Source organism: Trachurus japonicus, chromosome 23 (genome assembly GCF_045865225.1).
Source record: "Trachurus japonicus isolate A0001 chromosome 23, Traja_1.0".
Lineage (NCBI taxonomy): Eukaryota > Metazoa > Chordata > Actinopteri > Carangiformes > Carangidae > Trachurus > Trachurus japonicus.
This window is the reverse complement of record NC_140929.1, coordinates 22,453,834-22,468,258: the sequence shown is the minus strand read 5'-3', so window position 1 is coordinate 22,468,258 and position 14,425 is coordinate 22,453,834. Positions and strand designations below refer to the sequence as shown.

The 14,425-nt window shown below is 39.6% G+C and overlaps 2 protein-coding genes across 3 annotated transcripts; both read left to right on the top strand.

The window, feature by feature from the left end:
• The first annotated feature begins 431 nt into the window (after positions 1 to 431).
• Positions 432 to 7,647, top strand: golt1ba (golgi transport 1Ba). 2 transcript variants are annotated; one of them, XM_085769215.1, is made up of 5 exons: positions 432 to 596; positions 1,319 to 1,410; positions 2,108 to 2,286; positions 3,239 to 3,320; positions 6,665 to 7,647. In XM_085769215.1, the coding sequence occupies exons 1-5, from the start codon at positions 572 to 574 to the stop codon at positions 6,701 to 6,703; spliced, it is 417 nt and encodes a 138-aa protein (XP_085625341.1). In that variant the 5' UTR covers positions 432 to 571; the 3' UTR covers positions 6,704 to 7,647. The 2 variants fall into 2 exon arrangements, with proteins under 2 accessions (XP_085625341.1, XP_085625343.1); XM_085769217.1 differs by lacking the exon at positions 6,665 to 7,647 and adding an exon at positions 3,818 to 3,841.
• A 3,989-nt stretch (positions 7,648 to 11,636) lies between these two features.
• On the top strand, positions 11,637 to 13,965 carry spx (spexin hormone). The gene is made up of 6 exons (XM_085769902.1): positions 11,637 to 11,697; positions 12,084 to 12,167; positions 12,291 to 12,348; positions 12,592 to 12,654; positions 12,825 to 12,911; positions 13,627 to 13,965. The coding sequence occupies exons 1-6, from the start codon at positions 11,692 to 11,694 to the stop codon at positions 13,689 to 13,691; spliced, it is 363 nt and encodes a 120-aa protein (XP_085626028.1). The 5' UTR covers positions 11,637 to 11,691; the 3' UTR covers positions 13,692 to 13,965.
• Positions 13,966 to 14,425: the final 460 nt, after the last annotated feature.

Genomic DNA, 14,425 nt, shown 5'->3' with positions numbered 1-14,425 from the left:
CACTGTTTAGCTTTTTTTTTTTTTTTTTTTTTGTAAAATTCACTTTTTTAGATATATAACAGAACAGTAAATGTAGGAGGTCCATGCTCTTTTTTTTCCCACAAATATGTACTAATTCATGACATGACTTCATGATTTTTTTAACAACTCACAAAAGGAGCAGGTGCATATTATGAGAACCCATGGGAAATAAAGAAAAAAAACATACATACACACATAGGCTATACGAACGAAATATACAAAGGCTAAAGCTTCTTTCGTAAATTGTATTTATTATCAATAATATTACATTTTCATAAGATTGAGGGCTTTTATGATATCCATACTCAATTACAGATGGTAAGAACATTAATTTTAACTGAACGTAACAGGAAGTTGGAGTTGTTGCAGTGAACGCAGCGCAGGTCTATTCCGGAAGACGACATCGCGAGAAGATGTGTTTCCGGAAGACGTGGCTGTTGCTGCAGTGGCAGCTGTCATCCAAATTATTTTAAGAGAGAAGCACTCGAATTAGCTTCTATAACATTTTGTCTACTTGTACTCCACCTTTCGCCGCCTATCCAGCGTCAAGATGATTTCGCTAACGGACTCCCAGAGTAAGAGCCGTGTTGTTCGGACACATCTGTCGGCTGCTGCTGCTTCTCTGTCACACCGGCTCCACCTGAGCTGCAGCAGCTGGCTAACTAGCAAGTAGCAGTCAGTGCTAGGAAAAGTTAGCTTTCATTTTTTTTCTGTCATGGACTGTGTCTGAAACAGCCAACAGCTAACTCGCACTAGATATTTATGTTGTTTGGCCACTGGTGCCTGTACATTACTAAGTTGGCTGTAATGTTGTTATTTCAACACCTCAGAAGCTTTTACTAGCTTCAACTACAGTCTGACCAACGAAGTCCATGTGGACACTTATAAGAAAGGGTTATTTTCATTTCCTCTCAGGTTCTTTATAGAAATGGTGATGTGTATTTGTTAACTTTAATGGTTTCATGTTAATGAATGAAATATCTTGTAAACTTCTTGACTTCTTAACACAGTGAGTGCCCTTTATCAAATATCTAACTACTGTAGATGGAACAGATTGCCTGAAATCAACCTGTGTGTCAACAAGTATTGGTTGACCTGGTTACATATTTATGAAGATTTGACTTTCTAGTTATTTTTCAGTGTGTTTCACAATTATACAGTCATTCAAATCAAATACAGTGCACCATATGGTGGTCTCTCAGTCACAGTTTAAGAAATCATACCCACTACTACCCAACACTACTTTTGTGGTGAAGTGATTGAACCTTTCTGTGGTTTGTGTGTGTGTGTCCTGCAGAGATTGGAATGGGATTAACAGGCTTCGGCGTGTTTTTCCTCTTCTTTGGGATGATCCTGTTCTTTGACAAAGCACTCCTGGCTATTGGAAATGTGAGTGTTGCTGCTTTCGTTTGACTGATGTTATCTTGTGTGTGTAACTGGGTGCTGGCGCTGCAGCTATATCCAGGCTTTCAGGTCTTTTGTACAGTATCTGTAGAATGCAATGACATATTCAGCTGGTGAGCAGCCTGTCATATCTCACCTCTACAGCGCTGTCACTCAAAATAAGAGCACAAGAAACATGTCTGACAACATTTTTTTTGAAAGTGTCTGCAATGAGATCACTAACATACACTGTGATCAGTATTTTGTTAAATAGCATGTTCTCTCCTAGCCTCAACTGAGATAACCTTTATATCTCAGAACTTGTCAGGGAAGTTATTGAGCAGTCAGCACTAGGAGAGCACAACATTGGATGTTATATGAAAATCATAAACTGCAGCAGTGTTATTATTGTTTTGTGTAGTTCAGTGTAAACAAGGACTGTCTGCAGTATAGCAGGGTCTCTGTTTATGAAGGGTTCAAGTTAAATCTTAATTTCTGTGATTTTCTCTCCTTCATCCATTCTTAGCTCTTCTCCTTTCAGATTGTTTAAATGGGTGGCTTCACAACTGTAATTAATTAGTAGCAGATGGTCAGAGGTCACAATGTTGATACAGTACTAGCACCAAGCAGTGCATATGGTGATGCTAAACTAATCTAATATCTAATACTGTACCACTCTTTGCTGTTGTTGTTGTTGTTGTAGATCCTGTTTGTTGCTGGACTGGCCTTCGTCATCGGGCTGGAGAGAACCTTCCGTTTCTTCTTCCAGAAACACAAGATGAAGGCCACCAGCTTCTTCCTGGGAGGCGTGTTCGTGGTGTTGATTGGCTGGCCCATCATCGGAGTCGTACTGGAGATCTATGGCTTTTTTCTGTTGTTCAGGTGAGAGGAAACAAAAGACGCACAAGCTGAAGAACACAACAAACAGACTGTTAATCCACTTCCAGTAGCGAAATGTTGAGTTATATAGTTTTTTTTTTTTCATATTGCTTAACATATTTTCTCTTGAAAGAGGGATATGGGTGTGTTATTGGCAAAATAGCTGTCAGGTGCTGATATGAACATTGGTGTCTTAAAATGTATTATTAAAAGGTTAGTTGCATATGTACATATTGCAGCGTGTAACGTCTGGCTTATGTCACATCCAGGAACAAAAAAAATTAGTGATTATGAAGACTTGTCTGTCATTATTTGTCCACGTGAAAGGGATAGTTAAACATTTTGGCAAAATGGCCCATCGCCATAATCCCTATAGTTTTAGGAGTAGGTTTGTTACCTTTAGTTGTTGGTGCAAGCTACTTTTGGAACGGCAGAGCAGAGCCGTGAGCTGCTCAGAGCAATGCGAGAGAGGCTAATGAAATGTCTTGGTTTCTCTCATCAAACTCATCAAATACACAATCCAACAACTCCAAAAGGCTCTCATGGACAAGTTGTGACACGTACGCTATGAGATAATAACAAAACGTTACAAGACAGAGTTGTTTTCGAGGTAAATTCATGCAAAACCGCTGATGCACGTTCCCGCCGAATGTGCAGGTCACAACTTGTCCACCAGAGCGTTTTGGAATTGTTGGATTGTGTATTTGATGAGTTTGATGAGGGAAACCAAGAAATTCCATTAGCCTCTCTAGCGTAGCTCTGAGCAGCTCGCGGCTCTGCTCCGCCGTTCTAAAAATAGCTTGCATCAACAATTAAAGGTAACAAACCTACTCCTAAAACTATAGGGATTATGGCAATGGGCCAATTTGCCAAAATGTTGAACTATCCCTTTAAATGACTGTTGTAGGGAGTTACAACAGCCCCTGACTCTATCTTTCACTATCTTTACATGCAGGGGTTTCTTCCCAGTCGTAGTAGGCTTCATCAGGAGAATACCTGTCCTGGGCTCCATCCTAAACCTGCCGTTCATCAGCGCAGTGAGTATGACCTAACGCTGCAGCAACCGCTGCAGCTCTGCTATGTTTACACGCAGCATGGCTCATTTTCTTGTTCATTAATCACCGTGTTCAAACACCACAACACATTAACTCAAGTGCCCCCCCCGATCAAACGGCAGCTTGGCCCCTGCACATCGCAGCTGCTCCATTGGGCTAATAAGAGACTGTCTGCACACATAGCTCCTGAGCAGGTGAACTGGGTCAGTAGAAAAGTGGTGGGATTCAACCATGAAGTCAGTTTTAGATTATGCAATAATGTCAAAGGTCATCTGCGCTTTATGAGATGTCCATTGTCCATTGGGGCCTGATATTGTTAAATCTAGACCCACTATTACATTAACAGACACACATTTAGGTTTGTGGCTAATGAACATGCTCCTACCATGCTGTTGTGTGGGAAGCTTTGTTTTGAGGTAAATGTTTCTCTGTCTGTGTGTTTTTTTTTTTCTTTTTCTTTTTTTTTTTCCTTTTTAAAGCCTTCGTAAGGCTCTGAGGACAATCAGCAGTCGTGGTCAGTCACTGCCGATTTTCCCTTGCATGCTAACATATCTAACACGCTGTTCAATATCCAGAAGACAACTGTGCCATGAATCATAGGGAAAGCAATCATTTTCGTTAAGGGAGCCATACCTTTAAATATTTTATCATAATCCATCTATTTGACTTCAAAGGCACACACCGCAGATAATATGTTGATGTTTTGAATTGATCAGTATTTGAGACAATTGTACTTCTATTTCATAAAAAACAAAACATGTGATGCTTCTACTGCTAGTAGTTTCTGGAGTAGATTATGAACCTCTCTGACATAGATATAGTAACATATAGTAGTATTTATTATCAACATAAAACAACATTTCTTTTCCTGGAAAGCAATTCTTTTTCACAAGTCTTAAAGGGATACGCCAACATTTTTTTTACGTGTCTTGCCTCACTCTAGAGTCCATGACAAGCAGATAGACACCATCATTTCCACTGTGCGTGCAGTAACAAAGGAGATAGAGCCGTATCGCCTGTAATTAGCTTAGCTCAAACGCTGGAAGTGTAAAGGTAGTGTTAGCCTGCCTCCACCTAAAGTCATCAGAGACACTCTTCAACAACTCTAAATGGAAACCGGCGGGCCGATCTTGGTCTCAGAGCTGACAAAACTCTCTAGTAAGGCATCTTGAGCGGTCAAATGCCGGTAACAGGACGAGATCGATCAAAACGGAGGGTTCAAGCAAAGACGGTTTATTTTGGTTCAAGCTAGCTACATCGAGGGTAGGTTAGCTTCCTATTTCAAAGTAAAAGCACAAATTCTATCGTCATGGTTTTCTGTAAAGGGCAACGGGTGTTTTATTTTGTGAAAGTAACCGGAAGTGCATTGGTCACAACAGCTAGCTTGAGTAGCGCCGAATTCGTCAGAACAGCTGGTATTTAGACAAATGAACGACACACTTCTGATCTAAACGGCTACTTTCTCACCTAAAAATGTTTGAAATGTCGATAAAGTGATATATTTACAGAGTTTAGAGCTAAAATGAAATCAGCTTCTGACTGCGGATTTCGGCTTGGGTAGGAGGCAGGCTAACACTACCTATGCACTTCCAGCGTTTGAGCTAAGCTAATTACGGGCGATACGGCTCTATCTCCCTTGTTACTGCACGCACAGTCGAAAGGATGGTGTCTATCTGCTTGTCATGGACTCGGGAGTGAGGCAAGACATGAAAAAAAATGTTGGCGTATCCCTTTAAACAGGAAGTTGTAGTGTGCAGACACTCTGCCATCATAGAGTAGTGACAAAGATTTCATTTCAGGTAAATAGCAAGATCACTAATTGGAGGACCCTGGACCAGATGTTGTTCTATCCAGACCCAGACATAACCTCTACATTGACACTGAGAATCATTACATTTTGACAGAATGTTTCTGTTTTTAACTGGAGCAGCTTTTATGGCCTTCACAGCCATGGTCACATGATGCTGCTCGGCCAATCGGCAGCTTTAAATTCATTTTCCATATGCTGTCGGTTATGAAAAGTGAAAACAGTAAGCAAACTGGCTGATAACTGTTTGAACATTTGTATTGGAATGATTCCATCGCAAGCTTTTTGGTCCATAAAAAACACGGTCCTCTGGGGAAGGAAAAAAAAATTAAGAAGAAAAAGAGTGCTTGTGGCTCAGGATTAATCTGAGCAATGCCATGCATCAATATCAGCATCATATCACAGACCTATACAGCTGTTCCAGTTGCCAAATATGCAAAATCAGGTTTCAGTATCATTAACAAAAGAACTAGGATCTTAACATCGTCAGTAGCAAACTAATAGGAAGAAAACTAGCTAGCTTAGTTGCTAACCAGACAAAAATATGAAGCAGTTTACTCAAGAGGCTACAACCAATTAACAACTGACACTGAATCACATCTCATTGTGAATTAGTTTATACTCTGCGTCACACCACATGAAAAATGGGAAAAATTACCTCATCAAAAATTACTTTGACAAAATTCTTTTGTAATTGTGAACGATTACACCAGGAAACTTCTGGTTACTACGGTAATCTGTTTGTCTTGTTCACCTGTGGTGTGTCTCTTGAAGTCGTGCATGCTTTCCTTTAGAAGTGTTTGTGGATCCCGGCTATACACTGCAGCCCAGCCTGCAGTTTAAAGGGTAATTCAACATTTTGGCAAATTGGCCCATTGCCATAATCGCTATAGTCATAGCAGTAGGTTCGATACCTTTATTTGTCGGTGCGAGCTATTTTTAGAACGGCGGAGCAGAGCGGCAGGCTGCTCAGAGCTACGCTACGGAGGCTAAAGGAATTTCTTGGATTCCCTCATCAAACTCATTAAATACACAATCCAACAACTCCAAACGCTCTGGTGGACGAGTTGTTTTTGAGGGAAATTCATGCAAAACCGCTGATGCGCGTTGGGTTCAGGGACAGTTTTTCAACAAGCAGTCTCTGTATTCACCTCACAAACGGCTCTGTTTCGTAATGTTCCATTATCATCTCATAGCATGGTGAATGTGCAGGTCACAACTTGTGTTTTTGGATTGTGTATTTGATGAGTTTGATGAGGGAAACCAAGAAATTCCATTAGCCTCCGTAGCGTAGCTCTGAGCAGCTCGCAGCTCTGCTCCGCCCTTCTAAAAACAGCTTGCACCGGATTATGGCAATGGGCCAATTTGCCAAAATGTTGAACTATCTCTTTTAATGACAAAAAAAAACACACTCACACTTTACATCTCATTTAAAGTCCTCCAGGTCTGTGTCAGATCACGCTTCAGGCCTGAAAACCAACCGGACGACACCTAACGCAGTCTCTCTCTTTTCTTTCAGTACGTGGACAAAGTGGGCGAGAGCAACACCATGGTATAACAGTGACTTTTTGTACAGCTCGCTGTTTGACTACAGCAGGTTTTATAAAGCAACACAATCTCTCATTGGGCTGATTCAAAGCAGCTAAGGTTATATGTTCAGATTCCTCCTCCCTCCTCCTCCTCCTCCTGCAGCAGGCAAAGACTGCCCTCTGTCTTATCTGTAATTTAACTGGTCAGCGCGCTAATCAATCAAAGGTTCACGAGCGCTTCGCACCACCAGTCTGTTACCACAGGACGGAGTTACTAAGGTCACTACAATAAATATTTCAAATGCTATTGATCCCTTCGCCGTTGAGTGCATCTGGCATGATAGTGGAGGATGGAAGACTCCCTCGAAGCCTCATCGACTACGACCGTCTATGTGACTTTCTCGCTCTGCGGAGCAAACGGAGAAAACGACGCCCCCCCCCCCCCCGGCCCACGTGGATGAGAAGCGGACCGACGGCTCGCCATGTGGTCATGTTTCTGTGCCTGTGCTTTAAACTTTATTTGGACAAAAGCTCTTAGGTCCAGCGTTTTGTCTCCTTACAGTTACTGTAGATACTTTGTTTCTTGTTCGTTTCTTGCAGTTATTTGAATACCAAAATGTGGCTATTGTAAAAAAAAAAAAAAAAAAAAAATCCCCATTGTTACATTTCTGTTAATGCTTGGCTAATGATGACTTCGGTATAAATTATTTTTTTAAAGATAAGTGCTTGACTTCCTGTACAGTGAGGTGCTATGGGATCATATGACTGTTTGTTAATGGTTTTCCCTCCACAAACAAGTTAATGTGTGTAATGTAGCCTGGTCACGCCGGAAAGCTAACGCCTAATTCATGTTGCAGTTTACCCTTTATATAGTCTATGGGTTTACCCAGTTGGCGCTACAAGCTAGGTCATGTACTCTACTGACGACTCACAAAGCTGTAGCTGGAGACCTCACAGCTTTAACATGAAAACCAACCAAGAATTTGTTACTGCTTATCAGAAGAAAAAGCTCTCCAAGCTAGCTGGTTTGGTAGCTGCTACGAGTAACGGAGTTAGCTTAGCTGCTAACTAGAAAATACATTAGGATCTCATTAAAGGAGACTCCGCTATTTTTGAGAGGCAAAAGAGGTCAACTATAGAAAAGTAACTGGTTGAAGTAAAGAATTGGCATTTTAATTTAATATATAACATACATTTTTATTTTTAATTTCTAATCTGTCATTCTCTAAAATTAAAAAAAAAAACAATCAATGACAAGAATACGATATTGTGTTGGTCCGATGATAATTCTCTACCACTGTATTGTATATGGGTGAAACTAACTAGTGGTAAAGTGAGTCCAAAGTGTTTTTTTGAGATACAGGCCCCTTTTTCTAAAACATAGCTACATCTTTGTTACCTATTGCAACAGTTAGCACTTTTATACAGAGGACGTGATGTGATGTGTCTTTTGTCTGTAAAGTCATTGATCTGTGGCTCAGCTGAGCAGTGAGGATGGATTCAGACTGAGGGAACATGGCAGGAGACAAAGAGCTCAGTCCTTGCTCCCTGACCCTGGCTGGACCACAGTGGTGTGTGGTGATCCAGTACGAAAGTAGAGCTAATTAACAAAGTAGTTTAAAGTAATAATTATGTTGCCATGTGCTGATTTCCCTCCTGTCCTCTAAAGTTCTTTGAGTCACTGGATCTCACAGTATTCAAGAAACATATTTGTCTTCTGCCTGTAAACACACCAGGTCCCTTTTGCAGAAGAGTTTACACTCCAGCAGAGCAGACTTATGTAAAAGTATATGACACAGTTAAAAGCTTCTAATAAGCACCTCTTATTTGACCTGCCTGGCTTTCCGTACCTTCCTAGGTCAGCATGCTGTCTGCAAATAGCAGCAGCTCAACTGAAATATTTTCATTTCTTTCAGAGTTAAGTTGTAAATGCTGGTGTGACCTTTTTTTCTGCCGTTCTTCAAAGCATAATTATTGGCTTTTGGGCTCTTATCTTCCGAGCTGCCATTTGTTTTCGGCTTATTTTAGTACACTACTAGCAGAGATTTAAGACGTGCTCCATATTTCTCCTCTGTTGCAGGGAATATTTTGTCATTTTTACTGGCAAAGTAGCTTATTTATTGTTGTTAGGTCTGCTTATTGAAGCACATTTTTTGATAGCAACCATTTTATGTTTATAGCAAGAAATGGAAATGGAAAAGTATTGAATGTCTGCCCACATTTGTAATTTTATTATCTCTGTAATTTTGTTTTTTTGATCAGATCATTTTGCCTTTAAAAACTAAATTTGCTTTGTTAAATGAAAGAGAAGGCCAAGAGAGGCATCCACTTGTTTTATATCTACTAAAACTTGGGCGTCTACACAAAAACAGTCCCAACTTAAAAAAAAAAAAACTCTAAACACACTAAATATTTAAGATTTAACAATTTGCCAAGTCACAACTTTTTGTGCCAGAAACCAAATCTTTTCTCTTCGAAGAGATAAAGGTTTTTAAAAATAACAGGGAGACATGGATAAAGCATGGTTTCACTCTGCAAGCTGATTTTCATAGCATGCTAACCAAAACTTTATGTGATCAAAGTGACTGCTATTTGACTTCTGGGTTTTCTAAACTCAGGACCTTTTAAAGTAAAGTGGAAATAAATGATGGTGGTGGTCTGAAACATGTAAAACACTGCTATATCAGCCTTCAAAACTGATTTCAGTGAACTCTTAATCAGAATGTGCCACTTGATTAATCCCTGTGTGTTCATTTACTCATTCATCCAGTGCCCTTAAACTCTCCAATGAGCAGATTTACAGGTTTTAAATGTACAGATTCTCCTGTTTTCACTTGTTTTTTTTTAGAGAAAACCCTACATTTGTTCAGCTGTCAGCCACCACAAACCTTAGAGCTGAATAAATCCATTCCTCTCCTGTGGGTCGTTCTGTTCAGAGCGTCAGGAAAAGCTGAATTTACCTGTGAAATGATGTTTTGCTGTATAAGGCCATTTTGTAAATATACTATGAAAGTTAGCCTCGTGTCTGCCATCCATGTTTTTGCTCATTTTATTCTTGTCATTGACTCTTGACAACATCTGATATCTGAAACACCTTTCAATGGTCCAGATAGAGATACAGAATGGAAACGAAATAAAAGTGTCACATGGCATGGAGCTGGCTCATGCTTTTAACGACTTACCGACTAACCTGCTCCATAACAGGTTAGGATTAGATTGAACCCTGACAACTAACCAATCTATCAGGAATCCTGACATGGACAGAATAGTTTACAATAAAGAGGAAAATGACTACATCACTACATATTTAGCAAATCCATTTCTTTTTTGTTGACGTAGTTCTGGTTTTAGGACAAAGCTTCTAGCAAATGACCAAACTAAATAGCCACATAATGATAAGTAAAGCTGCAGATTGATTATTTCACTCTCAGCAGGATACCTAGAGGATTTTATACCCTGACTCTTGTCACAGTCAGAATAATATTTAATTATGAGACGTTGTGATGATCATTGTAAATAAAAACCTGAACCATCTGCTGTCATTTGTCAGAAAAGTATATCCACAAACTGTTAAATGTTTCCCATGATTATAAATACAATGTTCCATTCAGACTGACTTTAGCGGGTATGAGGTAGGCTACATCTATCCTTATCAATTGAGGCACAGTGAAGCCATATTACACACAGAAAGCTGAGAAGGAGTGATACAGTTAACCATACATCAGAAATGATGCTAAAATACACCAGACACATCCATGCTCCATGGAGAAGGGGCAAAAAAAAACTTTACAAGTTGTTATTTATATTTGTGGTTGTATTAAAACTCACACAGAGCATAGGCATTCCCCATTGTGTTCTGGGTCTACACTGTGGTCCAGATGTATCAGATGCATCCTCATCACATGTCCAATTAACCACCACCTCAACCAGCCCAGGTCCCTCTGGATGTCTGAACTTCTTTAGCTCTGCTGTTTCAGTCTCTGAAACCTTTGTATCTACACCATCAACTAGACTTTCTTTTTTTTTTTTTTGACTTTATTTATTTGCACATAAAAAATAAAACAATACATTTACTTATCTCTCTTACTAGTAAGAAAGATATGAAAAAGAAATGTGCAGGTGAGGTCTGAAACCCGAAAGGCTTATAACATGACCTCACCTTGATCCAACAAATAATTGAAGCACAGTCAAGAAATAATAATCACATACCTTGTGCAAGGTATAGAAATAACAAAATTTGTAAAAAAGAAAGGAAAAAAAATGTAGGGGGAAGAACTATACCATATCCATCTGCATGGGGTAATACTGACAGTAAATATTAGGAATAATGACAATAATTCCACTTCACTTGTTTCTAGTGCCCATGTGGAGATGGGTATGTGGGACTTTCCAGGTCTACTTATAATGTCCTACAGTCTTACAGTCAGTAAATAATCTCCTTGTAGACTGTCTGACACTGACAGTAAAATCCAAGGAGCCCACAGTCTCATTATTTCTGCAGACTTCGGGTAATTCCGTTCATTACCGGACCTGTTTCTCTAAATTCATAAATTCCAGCTCTCATCTATTGGTGTTCTGCTCCAGTGAGCACGGTGCAAACATATCAATATTCCCACACAGCGGGAAAATATCACTGCTCCTATCGACAGTGACATCACCCGGAGCCAGGCCACATTTTACATTAACGGCCCTGCAAGCACCAACGTGAGTAATTCAGGTGGCTGGAAGCTGCAGCTTATGGTTGGTTGTTTTAATTCAGAAATATTTACAGGCTACTACATCCCAACAATGAAAGGAGTGGAATTGATCGGTTTAGCTCCTTCATTCACTCTCCCAGACGCCCCCGTTTCATCAAATTGGCGTGACCTATAGCTGCTGGCATCATGAAGGAGCGCACAGCGCAGAGGGTTTCCCACCCCTGAGCCTATAAATACAGAGAGGAGAGCGTCCGCAGCCACTCTCCACCTGCTGCCGTCTCCTCTGCGCTGGACCCCGGGCTCCCAGGACCTCTGACAACATGAAAGTAAGTCCACTGACTTTTTGATTTGGCGAGTGTGGAGCGTTTTCCTCCGTTCCCATCCACTTTCAGCATTTTCTAGAAGTTGTATACAGTCTGTTTTGCAGCCTGCAGATTATTTTCTCAAGGACAGCATAAAAAACTGGTTTTGATGGTTATTAATGTAGAATAGAATTCATACATATTATAGAATATATATAAAAGTTTCAAACCAACTCCATGAATTTAAAGTTTGGTTAATTTCGTGTGCGTATTTCGTGCGTAATGCGTTAATTACGCACCAAAACGCACACATCAGATTGAGTCTTTCCCTGAGAGGGATGCAGCTGTGTTACTCTGCTGCTGTTGTGTAAATCAGCACATTAGTTCCCATCGACTTCTGTCTCCCACAGGGTTTGAGGACCATCACATTAACTTATCTACTCACCCTTTTACTCTTGGCCACATTTATCTCACAGTCGTGGGGTGCACCGAAGGTAAAAATGGTTCGTTTTGTTTATAAAGCTATTGACTGTGATGTTTTGAGGTGACATGAGAAATGACGTGACGTGATTCATGGCTCACATCACCAAAGTCCTTTCTTTGTTTGTTTGTTGAAGGGCTCGTTCCAACGGAGAAACTGGACCCCGCAGGCTATGCTGTACCTCAAGGGCACACGTATGTGTTAAGACTTTAGTAATTGCATGTATGCATGGTGACTTAAGGTACTCATAATTCAATAAATATAGAGAGATCATGTTTTTTTTTGTTCCAAAATTCAGAAATAAGAACTGAGGGAACATAATTCAAATTGTGAAAATAATAAAATGAGTATGCTTTATAATGGTATATAGTATATTATCTATTTCTTTTAAAATTCCACACTGTTGCTGTACAAATAGAAATATGTTGTCTTTCCAGAGGGTCGCAGGTTCATCTCAGAGGACAGAAAAGAAGGAGACGTCTACGACACACTACACCTAGGTACAAAACAAAACAAAAAAAAGAAAAAAAACGAATAAGCCTATTATCTGATGGGGATAATTAAGAGGAACATTCCCACAACTGTTTTCCCAGAACAGTCTGAGAGCAGGAATCAACTTTGGTCCATGAAGTGTACAGATGATGTGTGTTTGGTGTTTGTCTCCTGTCAGAGACCCGCAGTCAGAACACTGAGAAGCTGAGTGTGGACCAGGCAGCCACCGTCCTGCTCAACTTCCTGCAGCAGGCCAGAGAGGGAGGTGAGAGCAACAGCTGGAACAGAAACTTATCCTATTTTTATACCCATTAATGACTGACACTCAGTTTTGTTTTGTTTTTGTTTTTTTTTGTTTTTTTTGTGTGTGCGTGAATCAAATTTAAGCATTTCTTTCCTCAAAAACATGCAAAAGTGATATAAATCCTTGTTTCAGTGTAAGAGTTCAGGGTTTTAAGTATCTAGCACGAGGAGCAAAAACAAACTTCAAGTGACCTAAATGATCGTATCAAGATTGTTATTAACTCACAGCTTTTTTTTTTAATTGATATTCTGGTGAACACTGATGAATTAGTGAAGCTAGGGGATAAAATCTCACCACCCCCACAAGAAATCACACCTTTCTTGGAACTGGATAACTATTATTATGACTGATGGATAACTGCTGGATAGCTTTACGGCAAAACCAGAAAATGTTTCTGCCATTTTAAACTCAAATTCACCTTTACACCCTGCTCTCTGCTTGAGGGAACTTTTAGATCTGTTAGACTTTTAACAGATACAGGGAGATTTGAAATATTGATGATCTCAATAAAACTCTCAAGGTCACATTGAAGAAGTGCAAGAAAAAGGTTTGAATGTGACTTGTTGAAGCTCCAGGACAAAGAGCTTGAGAAAGATCTCAGGGTCTTTAAACCACAAATGATGATGATGTCATGTCCTTTGTCTCAAGATTCATTTTCTCTCTCTTTCTCCACCAGCGGATGAAAACCCAGATGAGGTGTATTTCCAGGAGCTGCCAGTGTGGAAGAGAGAATTCTTCTGATAGGCCGCCAGAAAACACCGTCTTTGATTTTGATTGTAAGTTGCTCAGTCCTCTGTGCGGGGTCAGAGCAGCTGTTTTGTAAATAAAGATTATGCATATGTAATGTTTGAAATGTTATGTTTTAATAAAAAGAGGATGAATTCATACTTGATCTGGGATTCTCTGATGTCATAGATTTCCTTGACAAAATGTTGGATCAAAATCTTTCTACACACTAGTGTCAGACAAACAGACAAATCACTCAAATTACCCAAGGGTTTACACTGTGGACACTTCTGTCCAATCACACCAACATCTTTATATTGGCTGGAATGGCACATGCCCATAAACCTTTGGACAGAAGATTCTGAATAGGCTTTTTGTTTTTTTTTAAAAATAATTTAACCTCAATAATTACCAGAGAAAACTGCAAACAGCTACAACTTTCAGTACGTAAGACATAAGAGCAGATTCTTGGGCTAAAAACAAGACAAGAAAATATTGTTCTCTTTGTCATCAACACAGAAGTATGAATCAAAATGGGAGGTAGGATTTGTTGTTATTGAATATGTGTGGGGTATATGAGAAGAATGTAAATCAGATCCTTCAAAAGTAATTAGTATGGAGGATGATCTATCTATCCTCTTTGTTGTTAGACCAGGAGTAGACAAAGAGGATGAGTCAATAAATAATTAAATAATAATAATAATAATAATTTAATAAATTCCAACTTTTTTGGAATTATAAAGTTTCTG